Source organism: Cherax quadricarinatus, unplaced genomic scaffold (assembly GCF_038502225.1).
Source record: "Cherax quadricarinatus isolate ZL_2023a unplaced genomic scaffold, ASM3850222v1 Contig2181, whole genome shotgun sequence".
In the NCBI taxonomy this organism is placed as follows: Eukaryota; Metazoa; Arthropoda; class Malacostraca; order Decapoda; family Parastacidae; genus Cherax; species Cherax quadricarinatus.
The window spans coordinates 1-20,000 of NW_027197207.1; the positions used below are offsets into that span (position 1 = coordinate 1).

Consider the following 20,000-nt stretch of genomic DNA (forward strand, 5'->3'; position numbering starts at 1 on the left):
GTCCATCTGTCCGCCTCAGATATTCTCCCTTCCCCACTTCCCCAATGTCTGTCTCAACAACCAGTGTCCCTCGTCTTTCCCAGGTCCATGTATCCAGGAGTCCATCTGTCCGCCTCAGATATTCTCCCTTACCCACTTCCCCAGGGTATTCTCGCTTTTCCCAGGTTCATGTGTCCAGGAATCCATCCGTGGGCCCCCGGATGTCTCCCCTTCCTCACTTCCCTTAGGTTATTTTCCAGTCTCAGCCTTCCCCAGGTTATGTATCCCGAAGTCAGCTCAGCCACCCTCCGTGATCTAGCCAGATGAGAACGAGGCCTTTTTTAGCTGGTCTACGGTAGAGACTGTCCAGGTGGGTGGAATTACAGGAGGGGACACACAGTAAACTGCGTACTGTAATTACACCACCAAGACAGCCTAGATCGTAAGTCAGCCAGACGCAGCCAAGCTACCGTCCAGTTCGGCCACCAAGGCCTGGCCACTTAGTGAAATTTTGGGAGTTCTATTTATTTTATACAATTCATCTACATTATTGTACTTAATCAGCAGTTTAAGTGTGCTTATGAATGTTTTAGTCTACGTGGATGAATGTTCGTGTATTAACCTGTATGTCCACCTCCACCAGAACTATAATAAGTGTTGAACTGTATGTTTTTATTTCGTTATTAGTCTTATGTATTTGTAATACGAGCAGTTACAAGAGTCCGGCACAATGGAAATAAGTTACTTTGTCTGATTTTTTTGTTGTTATCCTGGGTAATTTACGCATATTTTAATATGTATAATAATTTGTGAAACTGTATTTATGTGTATCTGTACCTAAATAATCTTACGTATGCACACACAATTTTCACACTCATTTGTGCATTTCCACAACCACGGCTGCGGATTCACCATCATTCATACGTACAAAGCAACGCACACGCTCTCACAAACACACATACATATGTATAACACACACTGATCGCCTCGTACACTAATATACTTGTAATCACTAATACACGCGCACACACACACACACACACACACACACACACACACACACACACACACACACACACACACACACACACACACACACACACACACACACACACACACACACACACACACACACACACACATGTCCATCTATACCACCCGCACATATGTACTCAAATTTGTATCCATTTATATATGCAGTCACCCTCACGGTTGTTAAAATTATGTCTGTGGATTGAAAAAAATCACCCTTCCTCAAGTTAGGAAATTCAGGAACTTTATATATTTCAATATTTTGATGCAGAATGTTGGTTCTCGCCATTTTGAAGACATCCACTAGACACTACCATGAACTATCTTTTGGAAGACAAAGTTCTATAAATAATTTTTAAACAGTTTAACTAATTTCTTTCTATTCTCACATTTTCACTTATGTAACATCTTCTAGACCATCATAAAACATTATCCCCCCCCCACGGACTATAAACATTATGGGATGAAAATAAAAACTAGCAGCTGGGGATATTCGATCCCTTGACATGGACAACTAATATGGTGGGTCTTACCCACTGGTCAGTGCGTCTCCGACTTACTAACATTCTACATTATGATGTCATGTTCTGTGATGTGTAAATGTTAGCAGAATTATAAAATTAATGTTGTGTTGTAATGTACTGCGATGTTTAATTGTTAGTATGTATTATACCTTGAATGGTGTACCACACAATGTTGTTTCTTCAACATTAATGTTTATGCCATTAACAATACTTAATGTTTAAGGGGTATTTTCGTTGTAATAACTGGTAACATAACTATTTTTCAGTTGGTTAAATTTTCTTAAAAGTTGTTGTGATTCATAAATAAAATAAAATCTTAGAGAGACTTACGTTGCAGAAGTGATGAGAAAAATAACATAAAAAAGGAAACCAGAAGTATTTTTTTTAGAAATAAAGCATTTGAGGATTGGCAAGAGTTCTGGAAGAAAGTTGAGGATTGGCAAGAGTTCTGGAAGAAAGTTGAGGATTGGCAAGAGTTCTGGAAGAAAGTTGAGGATTGGCAAGAGTTCTGGAAGAAAGTTGAGGATTGGCAAGAGTTCTGGAAGAAAGTTGAGGAATGGCAAGAGTTCTGGAAGAAAGTTGAGGATTGGCAAGAGTTCTGGAAGAAAGTTGAGGATTGGCAAGAGTTCTGGAAGAAAGTTGAGGATTGGCAAGAGTTCTGGAAGAAAGTTGAGGATTGGCAAGAGTTCTGGAAGAAAGTTGAGGATTGGCAAGAGTTCTGGAAGAAAGTTGAGGATTGGCAAGAGTTCTGGAAGAAAGTTGAGGATTGGCAAGAGTTCTGGAAGAAAGTTGAGGATTGGCAAGAGTTCTGGAAGAAAGTTGAGGATTGGCAAGAGTTCTGGAAGAAAGTTGAGGATTGGCAAGAGTTCTGGAAGAAAGTTGAGGAGTATTAAGAGCTCTGGAAGAAAGCTGAGGAGTATTAAGAGCTCCGGAAGAAAGCTGAGGAGTATTAAGAGCTCCGGAAGAAAGCTGAGGAGTATTAAGAGCTCCAGAAGAAAGCTGAGGAGTATTAAGAGCTCCAGAAGAAAGCTGAGGAGTATTAAGAGCTCCGGAAGAAAGCTGAGGAGTATTAAGAGCTCCGGAAGAAAGCTGAGGAGTATTAAGAGCTCCGGAAGAAAGCTGAGGAGTATTAAGAGCTCCGGAAGAAAGCTGAAGAAAGCCGGAAGAAAGCTGAGGAGTATTAAGAGCTCCGGAAGAAAGCTGAGGAGTATTGAGAGCTCCGAAAGAAAGCTGAGGAGTATTAAGAGCTCTGGAAGAAAGCTGAGGAGTATTAAGAGCTCCGGAAGAAAGCTGAGGAGTATTAAGAGCTCCGGAAGAAAGCTGAGGAGTATTAAGAGCTCCAGAAGAAAGCTGAGGAGTATTAAGAGCTCCGGAAGAAAGCTGAGGAGTATTAAGAGCTCCTGAGGAGTATTAAGAGGAAGAAAGCTGAGGAGTATTAAGAGCTCCGGAAGAAAGCTGAGGAGTATTAAGAGCTCCGGAAGAAAGCTGAGGAGTATTAAGAGCTCCGGAAGAAAGCTGAGGAGTATTAAGAGCTCCGGAAGAAAGCTGAGGAGTATTAAGAGCTCCGGAAGAAAGCTGAAGAGTATTAAGCTCCGAAAGAAAGCTGAGGAGTATTAAGAGCTCCGGAAGAAAGCTGAGGAGTATTAAGAGCTCCGGAAGAAAGCTGAGGAGTATTAAGAGCTCCGGAAGAAAGCTGAGGAGTATTAAGAGCTCCGGAAGAAAGCTGAGGAGTATTAAGAGCTCCGGAAGAAAGCTGAGGAGTATTAAGAGCTCCGGAAGAAAGCTGAGGAGTATTAAGAGCTCCGGAAGAAAGCTGAGGAGTATTAAGAGCTCCGGAAGAAAGCTGAGGAGTATTAAGAGCTCCGGAAGAAAGCTGAGGAGTATTAAGAGCTCCGGAAGAAAGCTGAGGAGTATTAAGAGCTCCGGAAGAAAGCTGAGGAGTATTAAGAGCTCCGGAAGAAAGCTGAGGAGTATTAAGAGCTCCGGAAGAAAGCTGAGGAGTATTAAGAGCTCCGGAAGAAAGCTGAGGAGTATTAAGAGCTCCGGAAGAAAGCTGAGGAGTATTAAGAGCTCCGGAAGAAAGCTGAGGAGTATCAAGAGCTCCGGAAGAAAGCTGAGAAGTATTAAGAGCTCTGGAAGAAAGCTGAGGAGTATGAAGAGCTCCGGAAGAAAGCTGAGGAGTATGAAGAGCTCCGGAAGAAAGCTGAGGAGTATCAAGAGCTCCGGAAGAAAGCTGAGAAGTATTAAGAGCTCTGGAAGAAAGCTGCGGAGTATTAAGAGCTCCGGAAGAATGCTGAGGAGTATTAAGAGCTCCGGAAGAAAGCTGAGGAGTATTAAGAGCTCCGGAAGAAAGCTGAGGAGTATTAAGAGCTCCGGAAGAAAGCTGAGGAGTATTAAGAGCTCCGGAAGAAAGCTGAGGAGTATTAAGAGCTCCGGAAGAAAGCTGAGGAGTATTAAGAGCTCCGGAAGAAAGCTGAGGAGTATTAAGAGCTCCGGAAGAAAGCTGAGGAGTATCAAGAGCTCTAGAAGAAAGCTGAGGAGTATTAAGAGCTCCGGAAGAAAGCTGCGGAGTATTAAGAGCTCCTGAAGAAAGCTGAGGAGTATTAAGAGCTCCAGAAGAAAGCTGAGGAGTATTAAGAGCTCAGAAGAAAGCAGTATTAGGAGCTCCAGAAGAAAGCTGAGGAGTATTAAGAACTCCATATAAACTTGACGAAATAATAAAATAAGAAGCAAAGACGATGAAGTTTATCCGGTAAACAAAAGTATAATAATTCTTTGTCATTGTTGGAAACATAACAAAACAAAACAAGTAACTAAACATGAATGTGGATGTAAGATTTGAAGACAAATTTAACACATAAATCGTTGGGATGCGGAGCGATTCCAGGTGGTTATGACCAGAGAACATAAAAATGGAGGAACACTGTAGAAGGCCTACTGACCCATACAAGGCAGGTCCTTATCAAAATGACCTCTACCCATAGCTACCCAAAAATTTACTCTCGTACCCAATGACAAATCAAACCCAGCCCCTCCCACTCATATATTTGTCAAATCTCTTTTTAAACCCTCCCAAAGTCCTAGCTTCTATCACCCCACTGGGAAGATTGTTCCACACATCCACAACTCTATTAGAAAACCAGTACTTACCTATGTTCTTTCTAAATCTAAATTTATCCAACTTTAATCCATTATTTCTGGTTTTTACCTGGTTCGACACCCTCAGTACTTTATTAATATCTCCTTTGTTTATGCACGTCATCCACTTATACACTTCAATTATATCTCCCCTCAATCTACGTCTCTCCAGAGAGTCGAGATTTAAGGCTTTAAGTCTATCTTCATACGGGAGATTCCTTACACAGTAAATCGTTTTAGTCATTCTTCTCTGTATGTTCTCTAATAAGTCTATATCCATCCTGTAGTAAGGGGACCAAAACTGAGCAGCATAATCTAAATGAGGCCTCACTAGTGATGTATAGAGCTGTAAAATAACTTTTGAACTTCTGTTACTTACACTTCTTGATATAAATCCTAGTAATCTGTTAGCCTTGTTGCGCACACTAAGACACTGCTGTCTTGGCTTTAGATTTCTGCTTACCATGACTCCCAAGTCATGATAACATATGTAGTACATAATAATGATATTAGTAGTACTAGTAGTAATGATAATAGTAGTACTAGTAGTAATGATAATAGAAATAATGTTAATTCTATCAGTAGTCTAAGCTCTTCTTCCTATTAAATATTCATGAATGTTTGTCGGCACAAATGAGTAAAAAAAATTTATTCAGCTTTTCAGGTCGACTTTATCACAGGAAGGTTTGGAATATGTAGAGATATTTTTCATCTTTAGCTGTGTGACATCCTTGTCAATGTGACAGTAAGATGCGTAGGATGGGGAGAAAACCTTTCCGTATACTAAATTCCCTCATCTCTACAGACAGTTGCAAAGATAGCTAGAATGTAGGTATCCCTTCTCAGCAGACAGCCTGTATACACCCTGTGATGCCTTTACAATAATTCCCAAACATTAATGGATAGAAAGAACGTCTGTTTAAAGGCAAACCCTGAAATATTCGAGCTGATACAGTGTAAAAATATCTTATATTGTTCATTATTAATTTATCCTCAGAACATGAAAGGAGTTTTAAATAAGGGTTGATATATTAGCATACCAGGAGGATCCGCAGCCAGACTGTGGGATCGACTGGTGGTGTTCTTGTTCTCGCCAGGTCCAAGCCCATAACAGCAAAGTTTTCCTTTTACTGTCTTGCTGTTTTTAATAAATCAGTGTCACAGTTTAGTGAATGTCTTGTGAATGACGTCATCCAGCACATCTGTCATCAGGAAAAAATTGTGGAGAGTTTGGTAAACTTTGGTTATTTGGTTTTGTAACAGATTTTTGTAAACATTTATATATTGTATAAAAAAATCACCATTTTCTTTCTTCCTTTCTTATGTTCTTATGTTCTCATGGTAATAGGGTAGTTGGTAAGTGGAACAGTCTGCCTAGTAGGGTTATCGAAGCTAAAACCTTGGGTAATTTCAAATTTAGGCTGGATAAATACATGAATGAGAGGGGTTAGATTTGAATCGGGCTTGCACATGAGTAAATAGGATTAAAAAAGGTTATTACTTGGGTTGCAGTTATTCTGTTAGTGGGATGGATTTGTGAAGGACCTGCCTAGCATGGGGCCAACAGGCCTATAGCAGTGTTCCTCCTTTCTTCTGTTCTTACATCAGTTAGCATCAGGAACATCAACACTGTTTAGGTCGGCTGTTGGTGTAACAACTTTTTCCTGGTTAATAAACATGACAGCTGTTATTTGTGCAACTTCCACTTCAATTGCATTAATACAAAAGGCTAATTAATAAGACAGAATGTTACTTTTTCTTGTTAAGCAATGCAAATGCAATCAGGCACTCGTGACAAATTTATTTAAGGTAGCAAGTAACAGAGCCGACCATAGAGGAACACTCCCTTGAATTTACATTTACAAATAACGTTGCTAAAGAGAGTGTTTCAACCTAATTAAGTTTCCAAGAATCAGTACACTTTGCAGACCAAACCTTAATTTACGGTTGTCAACGTTTCGCTCTGTTCTTCAACGTCTCTCTTCCTCAGCTCTGACTCACGAATAAATAACAAAAAAGGCACAATACCGTGCCTGGAACAATACACAAATAACCCGCACATAAAAGAGAGAAGCTTACGACGACGTTTCGGTCCGACTTGGACCATTGACAAAGTCACACTAACCAGAGGTGGAGAAGGACGGCTATATATTTCCTGAGTCAGGAACAGAAAGTGTTTGCCCCTCTACACATCATATTATAAATCTGAGTTTATGTATAATTATTTTTTCACGTTTTGAAATTCAAAAGTAATTATAATTTTATTGTAATGCTATCAGATTTGTAAAAAAAAAAAAGTTTCTGCAATCTTTCCAGATTGTTGATGAACTGAGTATTGTGATCTGGGAAGATTTTATATTTGCATGCAGCATGTATCCTATAAAGCAGGATTTCTTGGACTCGGTAAAAACAGAAGTAACTAGCCAAGTGCGGCGCTTACAGCATCACGCCAGCATCCTCCTCTGGGCGGCGCTTACAGCATCACGCCAGCATCCTCCTCTGGGCGGCACTTACAGCATCACGCCAGCATCCTCCTCTGGGCGGCACTTACAGCATCACGCCAGCATCCTCCTCTGGGTGGCACTTACAGCATCACGCCAGCATCCTCCTCTGGGCGGCACTTACAGCATCACGCCAGCATCCTCCTCTGGGCGGCGCTTACAGCATCACGCCAGCATCCTCCTCTGGGCGGCACTTACAGCATCACGCCAGCATCCTCCTCTGGGCCAGCAACAACGAAAATGAAGCTGCGCTTAGAGGAAATTGGTGAGTTTCTGATATGTGTTATTTAGCCTGACTTTCAACTCTAGTCCTCTGTGGTCACTTGAGTTAGCTTTAAAAAAGTCTTTAAATCCTGGCTACAAGGACGCCACTCCTCAGGAAAAAGAGCTCTTGTTTTTCTCTGTGGGAAACATAGAAAAAGTTATTCGTGAAAATTAAAGAGTGTTTAAATAACTTTTAAGGAAAACTAATACTTTTATTAAATAAACCAGAGAAGGAAAAACATGTATGTCAGTATTACAGTGACAATATAAATGTAGCTGGAGTTTGGCAAGTGCACCGAGGTTATGAGTTACGAAGGTTGACCTGGAGGTGGAGACACCAAGGTCGTTCACATGATTCCTTGTCACATGCAAGTGATGAATTGTGAGGAAGTTTTAGATGCCACCGCAAAGTCTGAACATCTCCGAAGAGATAGGTTCAGATTCCTTTCAAAAAGTCTACGATGAAATCATATCTGTAGAAAAAATAAATTTTTGAAAAAATCCCGTTCCCGTCCAGTTGTCTCCATGAAGGTAAGACTGTCAGAAAACTAAATATTAAAATACATATAGTTGAAGGCCAAGGCATAATACAATTAATACAGTAAGAAATCCACTTGGAACCTTCAATACAAAACAAAAATCCCAACATCGTAAGAATAATGCATATGTGGACTGCTGGGCGGGTGAAGGTGAAGTGACGTAACTCGCTTCCCCAGAGGAAAGAAAAAGTGACAAGAATAAAAGAGAAAGCACTAAAATAAAAGATTAAAGACGGCAGATGACGACATATAAATTAAGAGAATTCCCTCACCTGATGACGTAACATACAGTTCCTCTCTCTCTCGAGAGAGAGAACATAAGAACCAAAATATCTGACTAAAGACACACAAAAAGTACTTATGATATCTAACCAGTTTCTTTACAATATTTATAGATAAGATTCTGATAGAAGTGATTAGTAGGGTGTTGGGGAGAGGTGTGGTATTAAAAGTTAATGAATCCGATTCAAAGTGGGCAGTTTCATATTTGGTTTTTGCTGATGACGAAGTACTTTTAGGAGATTCTGTAGAGAAATTGAGAAGGTTGTTAGACAAATTTAGGATAGTATGTAAAAGAAGGAAATTAACAGTGAACATAAAGAACAAGTTGATTAAACTAACAAAACAAGTTGGTAATTAAAGATTGGATATCAGATTGGAGGGAGGGAGTAAATGTGTTTGGTTATTTAGGAGTGAATTTGTTGGTAGATGTGTCTATGATAGAGGTGAATCATAGAATTGACAAAGAGAAAAAAGGTATTTGGTGCACTGAAGCATCTATGGAGATAGAGAACCTTATCAGTGGTGGTAAAAATGGCAAAAACACTACGAAAAAATCCCAGGACAGTACCCACCAATGAAGAAGACAAGAAAGGCAAAGCTAAAGATAATATTGAAAACATATGAAATGGAAAGATAGGAGGAGGCAAAGGTTAGATCAAGTCACGAGTGTTTTGAAGTTTAAGTGCATTTAACAACATAACAGGAAAGGAAGGCATCTACAAGAACAAAACCAGAACTAAAATTCATGTTAGGATGTTATAAGAGATATTTCAGCAAAGCGGCTCATTTGAAGGCAAGAAGAAGGGTAGGTAGTTTAAGCAGGGGATCCATTATTAGGATGGCTGTGATGTCTCTTTGTGACAGACTTAAAGAACACAAAGCATGTGTTACCCTCGCCACACCAACATTGCTCTCTTCAGTCAATCCCATAGATCATGACTAATATGTGTACTTTTAACATTATGTTTTTTAACAGTATATTAATTTTTACCCCACAGATAAGATCAGTTACCCTGCTGATGGTAATTTAGTCTTGATTTGGAACTCCTGGACTAAACCAAGTACTGTGTTTTTGTCATTTCGCTTCTATTATGAGAGTGTCTCCCCAAACTTTCCAGTTAGGCAGCCAATAGTTTCATTACTTGACTTTCCTTTCATTTCCCTTCCCCACTGCACCGTATTCGGGAGTTATTTCTTCAAAGTTTCCTCTTCTGAAGCCTGGTTCACTGTGCCTTCCACCTTACCTCAGTGTTTAGTTCCACAAGCAACTTGAAATTCAGTAATGTATAGTTAGTAGCACCCAGGGGGATGTCGAGCTCTATTTCTCGTATGTCAGATGTACTTGCAATAAATACTGGATCCAGTCTTGCTGGATGATCTCTCTCACTTGTTATGTCACTAACTCACAAATAAACATTTTTCCTAACCACCCCCATCATTTTAGTCCACCGCACTTCCGGTTCTCCATATGTGTCCCAGGTCTTTCAATCAATTTATTTTTTTGCTAGAATTCACTTATTATTAGCTGCTAAGCTTTATCCATATGAGCTCTCCCGGCTGCTTCTGCTGTGGTGTCATTCATTGCTTTGTTGAGGTCTTCATTTTTCCTGTTTCTGTTATCTACACTTTGATGATGAGTTGTGGTTCACCGTACAAAAGTCATGACTGCGCCCATTATACAGTCTTCTGACTCATACCTTGTTATTCCTCCTATCTCTTCAAAGCTCTGCTGATTTCATTACCTCTAGCAGTGTCACTCCTGTTTTCCTATTTCCTGTTTCTTTCATTATTACTTGAAATCCTGTTATTTCTCGTAGTCTAGTCTTTGTGAAAGCTATTATCCCTGGGATTATCTTTGTTATTCGTTCTTTCAATTCATAATATTTTTTTGAAAATTCATCTGTGTTGGTGTACCACACTCAGTACATTCTGCCCTTTAAGATGCCCTGGTTTGTGTTATATATTCATTTTGCTTATTGCACATCTATCAGGAGTGAAGGAGATAGGGCTTGGTTAAAGCCCTGTCAGGTTAATGAAAAAGGGCGAGGGGTACATGCTAGTGATGGGAAAGTGGGGGCAGGCCTTCTCGGAGAGGTACAGTGGATGCACCTTGAGAAGATCATAGAGGTTGGGTGTTCCCTCCTGTCTTTCCTATTTGCTACTGTTACTTCTGTTTCTTATATCCAATAGCTTTTTTACATACTTCCTCAGATGTTCCCTCTCTTTGTTTTCATACTGTCATAATCCAGGTATACTAATGATAGCGTGTGTTCCTCAGTCATGTTTTCTGTCTCAGGATCCTGTTTCAAGCTATGTGTGACCAGAAGGTTTGTTTGATCAGGTGGTGTTTGCTGTGGGAGAACCTCCCGATTCTATGAAAACGTTCCAATTGGTCTATCTCGTTCTCTCCTCCTATACACACAATAACCACTGTTATCTCCCGTTTCTCATCCTCATGTCTCCTACTTACTGATCCAACATTAGCTTCTTGAAGTTCGTAGATCAGATCATAATTGACCTCCTTTTTTCTTTCTCCTGTTGCCTTTCTCTCCACCTTACTTAGTTTTCACTAGTTCCCTTCCTGTGTGTCTTATCAACTGCTTTGTCTTCTCATCCTCAAAGAGCATCTCTGCTAGTGACTTTCCTTGATACTCTTTCTGGATCCCTCTTGTTAATCTTTCGTTGTTACTGCCCCTTCTGCACATCCCTCATTTTTCCCATGGTCTCCAACTGTTTGATTTCCTCTTCCAATCTTTGGATTCCTTCTTCATTATGTTATTTTTTCCTATTGTGCCACATCTGTTATTGATTTATTGCACTTTTCTACAGTTTTCTTCTGGAGGTGAACTTTCTCCTTCCACATTCTGTTTGTTCTGTAGCCTATTATCGTATTTAGATAATGCCACCTATTGCCTTCACACTCCTCTTCCCATTATTTTACTTTTTTCTCTGATTTAACATTTTCTTGCATGCATTAAGGAGGAGTCATTTTTTCACAACAGCTAATAAAGCTGTGTCTTTTTTGTCTTAACTCATGAACGAGAGCGGAGATGATTGACTGGAGTGGGCTGTTTACCAGTTGATCCCTTGTTTCTGTGTCCTCTCTTTGGGACATCTTGTCTCTGTCCACCTTGTCTATTCCACGCAATATTTCGTATGTCGTTATCATGTCTCCCCTAACCCTCCTGTCCTCCAGTGTCGTTAGGCCGTTTTCCCTTAATCTTTCTTCGTAGGACATTTCCCTTAGCTCTGGAACTAATCTTATCGCAAACCTTTGCACTTTCTCTAATTTCTTGACGTACTTGACTAGGTGTGGGTTTCAAACTGGTGCTGCATACTCCAGTATGGTCCTGACGTACACGGTGTACAGTGTCTTGAACGATCCCTTACTAAGGCATCAGAACGCTATTCTCAGGTTTGCCAAACCACTTATGCTGCAGCAGTTTTCTAGTTGATGTGTTATGCTCACCCCAAGAACTTTCTCCTTGAGCGAGGTTTGCAGCCTTTGGCCACCTAGCCTATACTCTGTCTGCGGTCTTCTTTGCCCTTCCCCGATGTTCATGACTTTGCATTTGGCAGGGTTAGATTCGAGAAGCCAGTTCCTGGACCAGGTGTCCAGGCTGTCCAGGTCTCTTTGAAGTCCTGCCTGATCCTCATCTGATTTAATTCTCCTTATTAATTTACATCATCTGCGAAAAGGGACACTTCTGAGTCTATCCCTTCCATCACATATACCAAAAATAGCACTGGTCCTAGGACTGACCCCCTGTGGGACCCCGCTCGTCACAGGCGCCCACTGTGATACCTCATCACGTACCATGACTTCTTGTTGCCTCCCTGTCAGGTATTCTCTGATCCATTGCAGTGTCCTTCCTGTTATACGTGCCTGATCCTCTAGCTTCTGCACTAATCTCTTGTGAGGAACTGTGTCAAAGGTCTTCCTGCAGTCCAAGAAGATGCAATCAACCCACCCCTCTCTCTTGTCTTACTTCTGTTGCTTTGTCATAAAATTCCAGAAGATTTGTGACACAGGATTTGCCTTCTATGAATCCGTGCTGTGCTCACCTAGTTGTACTCACCTAGTTGAGGTTGCAGGGGTAGAGTCCAAGCTCCTGGCCCCGCCTTTTCACTGCTCGCTACTAGGTCGCTCTCCCTGAACCGTCAGCTTTATCATACCTCTTATTAAAGCTGTGTATGGATCCTGCCTCCACTACATCGCTTCCCAAACTATTCCACTTCCTGACTACTCTGTGGCTGAAGAAATACTTCCTAACATCCCTGTGATTCATCTGTGTCTTCAACTTCCAACTGTGTCCCTTTGTTGCTGTGTCCCATCTCTGGAACATCCTGTCTTTGTCCACATTGTCAATTCCTCTCAGTATTTTGTATGTCGTTATCATGTCCCCCCTATTTCTCCTGTACTCCAGTGTCGTCAGGTTGATTTCCCTAAACCTCTCCTCGTTAGGCCCAATATGGGCCTAACGTACACAGTGTACAGGGTCCTGGATTCCTTATTAAGGTGTCGGAATGCTGTTCTGAGGTTTCCTAGGCGCCCATATGCTGCAGCAGTTATTTGGTTGATGTGCGCTTCAAGAAAGAGGTGTGTGTGTGTGTGTGTGTGTGTGTGTGTGTGTGTGTGTGTGTGTGTACTCACCTAATTCACCTAATTGTGGTTGCAGGGGTCGAGGCTCAGCTCCTGGCCCCGCCTCTTCACTGATCGCTACTAGGTCCTCTCCCTCTCTGCTTCCTGAGCTTTGTCATACCTCTTCTTAAAACTATGTATGGTTCCTGCCTCCACTACTTCACTTGCTAGGCTATTCCACTTCCTGACGACTCTATGACTGAAGAAATTCTTCCTAACGTCCCTTTGACTCGTCTGAGTCTTCAGCTTCCAGTTGTGACCCCTTGTTTCTGTGTCCACTCTCTGGAACACCCTATCTCTGTCCACCTTGTCTATTCCCCGCAGTATCTTGTATGTCGTTATCATGTCTCCCCTGACCCTTCTGTCCTCCAGTGTCGTCAGTCCGATTTCCCTCAATCTTTCCTCGTGCGATATTCCCCTGAGCTCTGGGACTAGCCTTGTTGCAAACCTTTGTACTTTCTCTAACTTCTTGACGTGCTTGACCAGGTGTGGGTTCCAGACTGGTGCTGCATACTCCAGTATGGGCCTAATATACACAGTGTACAGTGTCTTGAACGATTCCTTATTAAAGTATCGGAACGCTATTCTCAGGTTTGCCAGGCGCCCGTATGCTGCAGCAGTTATTTGGTTGATATGTGCCTCCGGTGACGTGCTCGGTGTTATGGTCCCCCCAAGGTTTTTCTCCCTGAGTGAGGTCTGTAGTCTTTGTCCACCTAGCCTATACTCTGTCTACGTTCTTCTTTGTCTCTCCCCAATCTTCATGGCTTTGCATTTGCCAGGGTTGAATTCGAGAAGCCAGTTTCTGGACCATATGTCCAGCCTGTCCAGGTCTCTTTGCAGTATTGCCTCATTCTCATCCGATTTAATTCTTATCATCAACTTCACATCATCTGCGAATAGGGACACTTCAGAGTCTATTCCTTCCATCATGTCGTTCGCATATATCAAAAATAGCACTGGTCCTAGAACTGACCCCTTTGGGACCCCGCTCGTCACAGGCGCCCACTGTGATACCTCTTCATGTACCATGGCTCGTTGTTGCCTCCCTGTCAGGTATTCCCTGATCCATTGCAGTGCCCTCCCTGTTATATGTGCCTGATACTCCAGCTTCTGCACTAATCTCTTGCGGGGAACTGTGTCGAAGGCCTTCCTGCAGTCTAGGAAAACTCAATGAACCCACCCCTCTCTCTCGTGTCTTACTTCTGCTACCTTGTCATAAAACTCCAGGAGGTTTGTGACACAGGATTTGCCTTCCATGAACCCATGCTGGTTTTCATTTATAATCTTGTTCCGTTCCAGGTGTTCCACCACTCTCCTCCTGATAATCTTCTCCATGACATTGCACACAATACATGTCAGAGACACAGGTCTGTAGTTTAGTGTCTCATTTCTGTTTCCTTTCTTAAATATGGGGACTACATTTGCTGTCTTACATTTCTCAGGTAGTTGCCCAGTTTCAAGGGATGTGTTGAAGATTGTGGTTAGAGGCACACACAGCATTTCTGCTCCTTCTCTAAGGACCCACGGGGAGATGTTTTCCGGTCCCATCACCTTTGAGGTGTCAAGGTCACTTAGCAGCTTCTGCACCTCCTCCTCAGTTGTTCGTATGTCATCCAACATTTGTTGGTATATTCCCTCTTGATGTTCCCTTGTGTGCTGTCTTCCCACAGCCTTTCCTGTCTCTACTGTAAAAACTTCCTTAAATCTCCTATTTAGCTCCTCACATACCTCCTGATCCTGTGTGTGTGTGTGTGTGTGTGTATGTGTATGTGTGTATGTGTGTGTGTGTGTGTGTGTTTGTAGGCTGCACATGGTACGTGATGTGATTTATTAGGCTGTAATCTTGACACTTCCTACATTTTTTTTGTCACATAATGACTGCATGGAAATTTATTAGTATTATGTTACTTAATCAACATTTGATATTCGATACCAAAATAATTTACTAATTGATATACAGTTCCATCTATTTATTGCTAACTTGTATGATTTAATTCTTTATATATATATATATATATATATATATATATATATATATATATATATATATATATATATATATATATATATATATATATATATATATATATATATATATTTACTCTAGGTACGGCACATCTTCCAACTTTGAACAGTATAAAGCAGATTATATTGTGATATACGTAGACACTATTCCAAGTATAGTTCAACATTTGGATATCTCCCGGTCCTTTGTGGTCAGTTCTCCCAGTAATGGTATATCTCCCGGTCCTTTGTGGCCAGTTCTCCCAGTAGTGGTATAGAGTCGGAGGAAGAAGGTCACATTGCTCAGAATCCATACAGAAACTTGTACGGAGAATGTGAGTTATCTTATGTTAATGAGTTTAAGATAATCTACATACCACATCTTGTATAGTTTACAAAGTAATTCATAGTTTTATCTTTTAATTAATGCATTCTTCTCACGTCTAGTGATAATGAGTTCACGGTAGTCTAGTGATTAATCAGTTCACGGTAGTCTAGTGATTAATGAGTTCACGGTAGTCTAGTGATAATGAATTCACGGTAGTGTTAATGATTTCACGGTAGTCTAGTGGTTAATGAGTTTACGGTAGTCTAGTGATTAATGAGTTCACGGTAGTCTAGTGATTAATGAGTTCACGGTAGTCTAGTGATTAATGAGTTCACGGTAGTCTAGTGATTAATGAGTTCACGGTAGTCTAGTGATAAATGAGTTCACGGTAGTCTAGTGATTAATGAGTTCACGGTAGTCTAGTGATAAATGAGTTCACGGTAGTCTAGTGATTAATGAGTTCACGGTAGTCTAGTGATTAATGAGTTCACGGTAGTCTAGTGATTAAAGACTTCACGGTAGTCTAGTGATTAATGACTTCACGGAAGTCTAGTGATTAATAAGTTCACGGTAATCTAGTGATAATGATTTCACGGTAGTCTAGTGATTAATGACTTCACGGTAGTCTAGTGATTAATAAGTTCACGGTAGTCTAGTGATTAATGAGTTCACGGGAGTCTAGTGATTAATGAGTTCACGGTAGTCTAGTGATTAATAAGTTCACGGGAGTCTAGTGATAATGAGTTCACGGTAGTCTAGTGATTAATGACTTCACGGTAGTCTAGTGATTAATAAGTTCACGGTAGTCTTGTGATTAACGAGTTCACCGTAGTCTAGTGATTAATGAGTTCACGGTAGTCTAGTGATAATGAGTTCACGGTAGTCTACTGATAATAAGTTCACGGTAGTCTAGTGATAATGAGTTCACGGTAGTCTAGTGATAATGAGTTCACGGTAGTCTAGTAATTAATAAGTTCACGGTAGTCTAGTGATAATGATTTCACGGTAGTCTAGTGATTAATGACTTCACGGTAGTCTAGTGATTAATAAGTTCACGGTAGTCTAGTGATTAATGAGTTCACGGTAATCTAGTGATTAATAAGCTCACGGTAGTCTAGCGATAATGATTTCACGGTAGTCTAGTGATTAATGACTTCACGGTAGTCTAGTGATTAATAAGTTCACGGTAGTCTAGTGATTAATGAGTTCACGGTAATCTAGTGATTAATAAGTTCACGGTAGTCTAGCGATAATGAGTTCACGGTAGTCTAGTGATTAATGAGTTCACCGTAGTCTAGTGATTAATGAGTTCACGGTAGTCTAGTGATAATGAGTTCACGGTAGTTTAGTGATTATGAGTTCACGGTAGTCTAGTGATAATGAGTTCACGGTAGTCTAGTGGTTAATGAGTTCACGGTAGTCTAGTGATTAATGAGTTCACGGTAGTCTAGAGATTAATGAGTTCACGGTAGTCTAGTAACTAATGAGTTCACGGTAGTCTTGTGATTAATGAGTTCACGGTAGTCTAGTGATAATAAGTTCACGGTAGTCTAGTGATAATAAGTTCACGGTAGTCTAGTGATAATAAGTTCACTGTAGTCTAGTGATAATAAGTTCACGGTAGTCTAGTGATAATAAGTTCACGGTAGTCTAGTGATAATAAGTTCACGGTAGTCTAGTGATAATAAGTTCACGGTAGTCTAGTTATAATAAGTTCACGGTAGTCTAGTTATAATAAGTTCACGGTAGTCTAGTTATAATAAGTTCACGGTAGTCTAGTGATAATAAGTTCACGGTAGTCAAGTTATAATAAGTTCACGGTAGTCTAGTGATAATAAGTTCACGGTAGTCTAGTTATAATAAGTTCACGGTAGTCTAATTATAATAAGTTCACGGTAGTCTAGTGATAATAAGTTCACAGTAGTCTAGTTATGATAAGTTCACGGTAGTCTAGTTATAATAAGTTCATGGTAGTCTAGTTATAATAAGTTCACGGTAGTCTAGTTATAATAAGTTCACGGTAGTCTAGTTATAATAAGTTCACGGTAGTCTAATTATAATAAGTTCACGGTAGTCTCGTTATAATAAGTTCACGGTAGTCTAGTTATAATAAGTTCACGGTAGTCTAGTTATAATAAGTTCATGGTAGTCTAGTTATAATAAGTTCACGGTAGTCTAGTTATAATAAGTTCACGGTAGTCTAGTTATAATAAGTTCACGGTAGTCTGATAAATCTGTAAAATTACTATTGTTTTTTTTCACAGTTTTTCCCAGATTTCATTATAATAGTTTGGTTATTGTTGTATATTTAATATATATCAAGTGCAAGTGTGTGTTTGTTTATATTGTTCAATAATTTCGTAGATGAATTGAGAAAGCATTTGAATAACTTGGATAATTTATAGGAAAATGAATCTACAGAGCTAATAATAATAGGTTCAGTTTCCTATAAATTATCCAGATAACTAGTAAATATGTTGAGCCCAATTGTTGAGAAAATTTCTAACTATAATGTTAAAAATAAAATGGAAGTTTTGAACTAAGATTAGAACATAAATATAACATTAGAACTGAACAAGAGCATAATACTCTGTTTAGTCATGTCAGGGATTTTAACCATACAATTGATTTTCAAAACACTGAGAAAGTTGTATTAAGCCAAGACGCCTTAGTCCACTTGGCCATTAATACTTCAAATATCAGGCGCCCAGTACCACTGGACGTGATATATATATATATATATATATATATATATATATATATATATATATATATATATATATATATATATATATATATACATATATATATATATATATATATATATATATATATATATATATATATATATAGATATATATATATATATATATATATATATATATATATATATATATATATATATATATATATATATATATATATATATATATATATGTGTGTGTGTGTGTGTGTGTCATGCCGAATAGGTAAAACTGGTCAATTAGTTAGAACTCATTTAAAATTAAGTCCTTTCAAAAATTTTCTCTTATAAGTTTAAAGATTTTTTTAATTTATGTTAATGTATAATTAATAATTTCGTACCAAAAGAACCTTAGAAAACTTACCTAATCTTATTATAACAAGCGCAATGTAATTTAGCCTAATCCAACTAAATACATTTTAGATAAGTTTACGATAATTTAATAATAAATAAACACAATGAAATATATTTTTTTCCTTACGTTCAGAATGATTTTTGCGAAATTATTGCATACACAGATATTCGCTTGCCTTATTCGGCGAGAAGACCGTTGCTATTTAAGCCAAAATCGCAAGTTTTACCTATTCGGCACGACATATACATGTCTATATACTTATGTATATATACATTTATCGAATACATATGTATGTGTATATGTGTATCTGTACATCTCTACGTGTATACTTACAGGTGCACGTAGAACCTCTGCAATAAATTAATATAATGTAATGCAGCTCAGTCTTGCCCATCTTAAGTACATCCTGTGAGAGTTGTTAAGTACATCCTGTGAGAGTTGTTAAGTACATCCTGTGAGAGTTGTTAAGTACATCCTGTGAGAGTTGTTAAGTACATCCTGTGAGAGTTGTTAAGTACATCCTGTGAGAGTTGTTAAGTACATCCTGCGAGAGTTGTTAACTACATCCTGTGAGAGTTGTTAAGTACATCCTGTGAGAGTTGTTAAGTACATCCTGTGAGAGTTGTTAAGTACATCCTGTGAGAGTTGTTAAGTACATCCTGTGAGAGTTGTTAAGTACATCCTGTGAGAGTTGTTAAGTACATCCTGTGAGAGTTGTTAAGTACATCCTGTGAGAGTTGTTAAGTACATCCTGTGAGAGTTGTTAAGTGCATCCTGTGAGAGTTGTTAAGTACATCCTGTGAGAGTTGTTAAGTACATCCTGTGAGAGTTGTTAAGTACATCCTGTGAGAGTTGTTAAGTACATCCTGTGAGAGTTGTTAAGTACATCCTGTGAGAGTTGTTAAGTACATCCTGTGAGAGTTGTTAAGTACATCCTGTGAGAGTTGTTAAGTACATCCTGTGAGAGTTGTTAAGTACATCCTGTGAGAGTTGTTAAGTACATCCTGTGAGAGTTGTTAAGTACATCCTGTGAGAGTTGTTAACTACATCCTGTGAGAGTTGTTAAGTACATCCTGTGAGAGTTGTTAAGTACATCCTGTGAGAGTTGTTAAGTACATCCTGTGAGAGTTGTTAAGTACATCCTGTGAGAGTTGTTAAGTACATCCTGTGAGAGTTGTTAAGTACATCCTGTGAGAGTTGTTAAGTACATCCTGTGAGAGTTGTTAAGTACATCCTGTGAGAGTTGTTAAGTACATCCTGTGAGAGTTGTTAAGTACATCCTGTGAGAGTTGTTAAGTACATCCTGTGAGAGTTGTTAAGTACATCCTGTGAGAGTTGTTAAGTACATCCTGTGAGAGTTGTTAAGTACATCCTGTGAGAGTTGTTAAGTACATCCTGTGAGAGTTGTTAAGTACATCCTGTGAGAGTTGTTAAGTACATCCTGTGAGAGTTGTTAAGTACATCCTGTGAGAGTTGTTAAGTACATCCTGTGAGAGTTGTTAAGTACATCCTGTGAGAGTTGTTAAGTAGATACTGTTCCAACATATTCACCTGAGTATATATATTTAACTATATAGAAGTTATTAAAAAAACCGGCCACTAGGATCGCAAGAAAAATGAGCAACGCGTATGACTTTAATCAAGGCACATGTATGCCTTTACGTGCGTG

The 20,000-nt window shown here is 39.4% G+C and overlaps 1 protein-coding gene across 1 annotated transcript; it reads left to right on the plus strand.

Moving 5' to 3' along the window:
• The first annotated feature begins 6,993 nt into the window (after window positions 1–6,993).
• Window positions 6,994–15,074, plus strand: LOC138851803 (uncharacterized). Its single transcript, XM_070081281.1, has 2 exons — window positions 6,994–7,439; window positions 15,009–15,074. Exon 1 carries the CDS (start codon window positions 7,044–7,046, stop codon window positions 7,416–7,418), a length of 375 nt encoding a protein of 124 aa, XP_069937382.1. The 5' UTR covers window positions 6,994–7,043; the 3' UTR covers window positions 7,419–7,439; window positions 15,009–15,074.
• Window positions 15,075–20,000: the final 4,926 nt, after the last annotated feature.

Excerpts from the sequence above, each read along its gene's own strand:
- LOC138851803 (XM_070081281.1), top strand. The coding sequence starts at position 7,044 with ATGTATCCTATAAAGCAGGATTTCTTGGACTCGGTAAAAACAGAAGTA.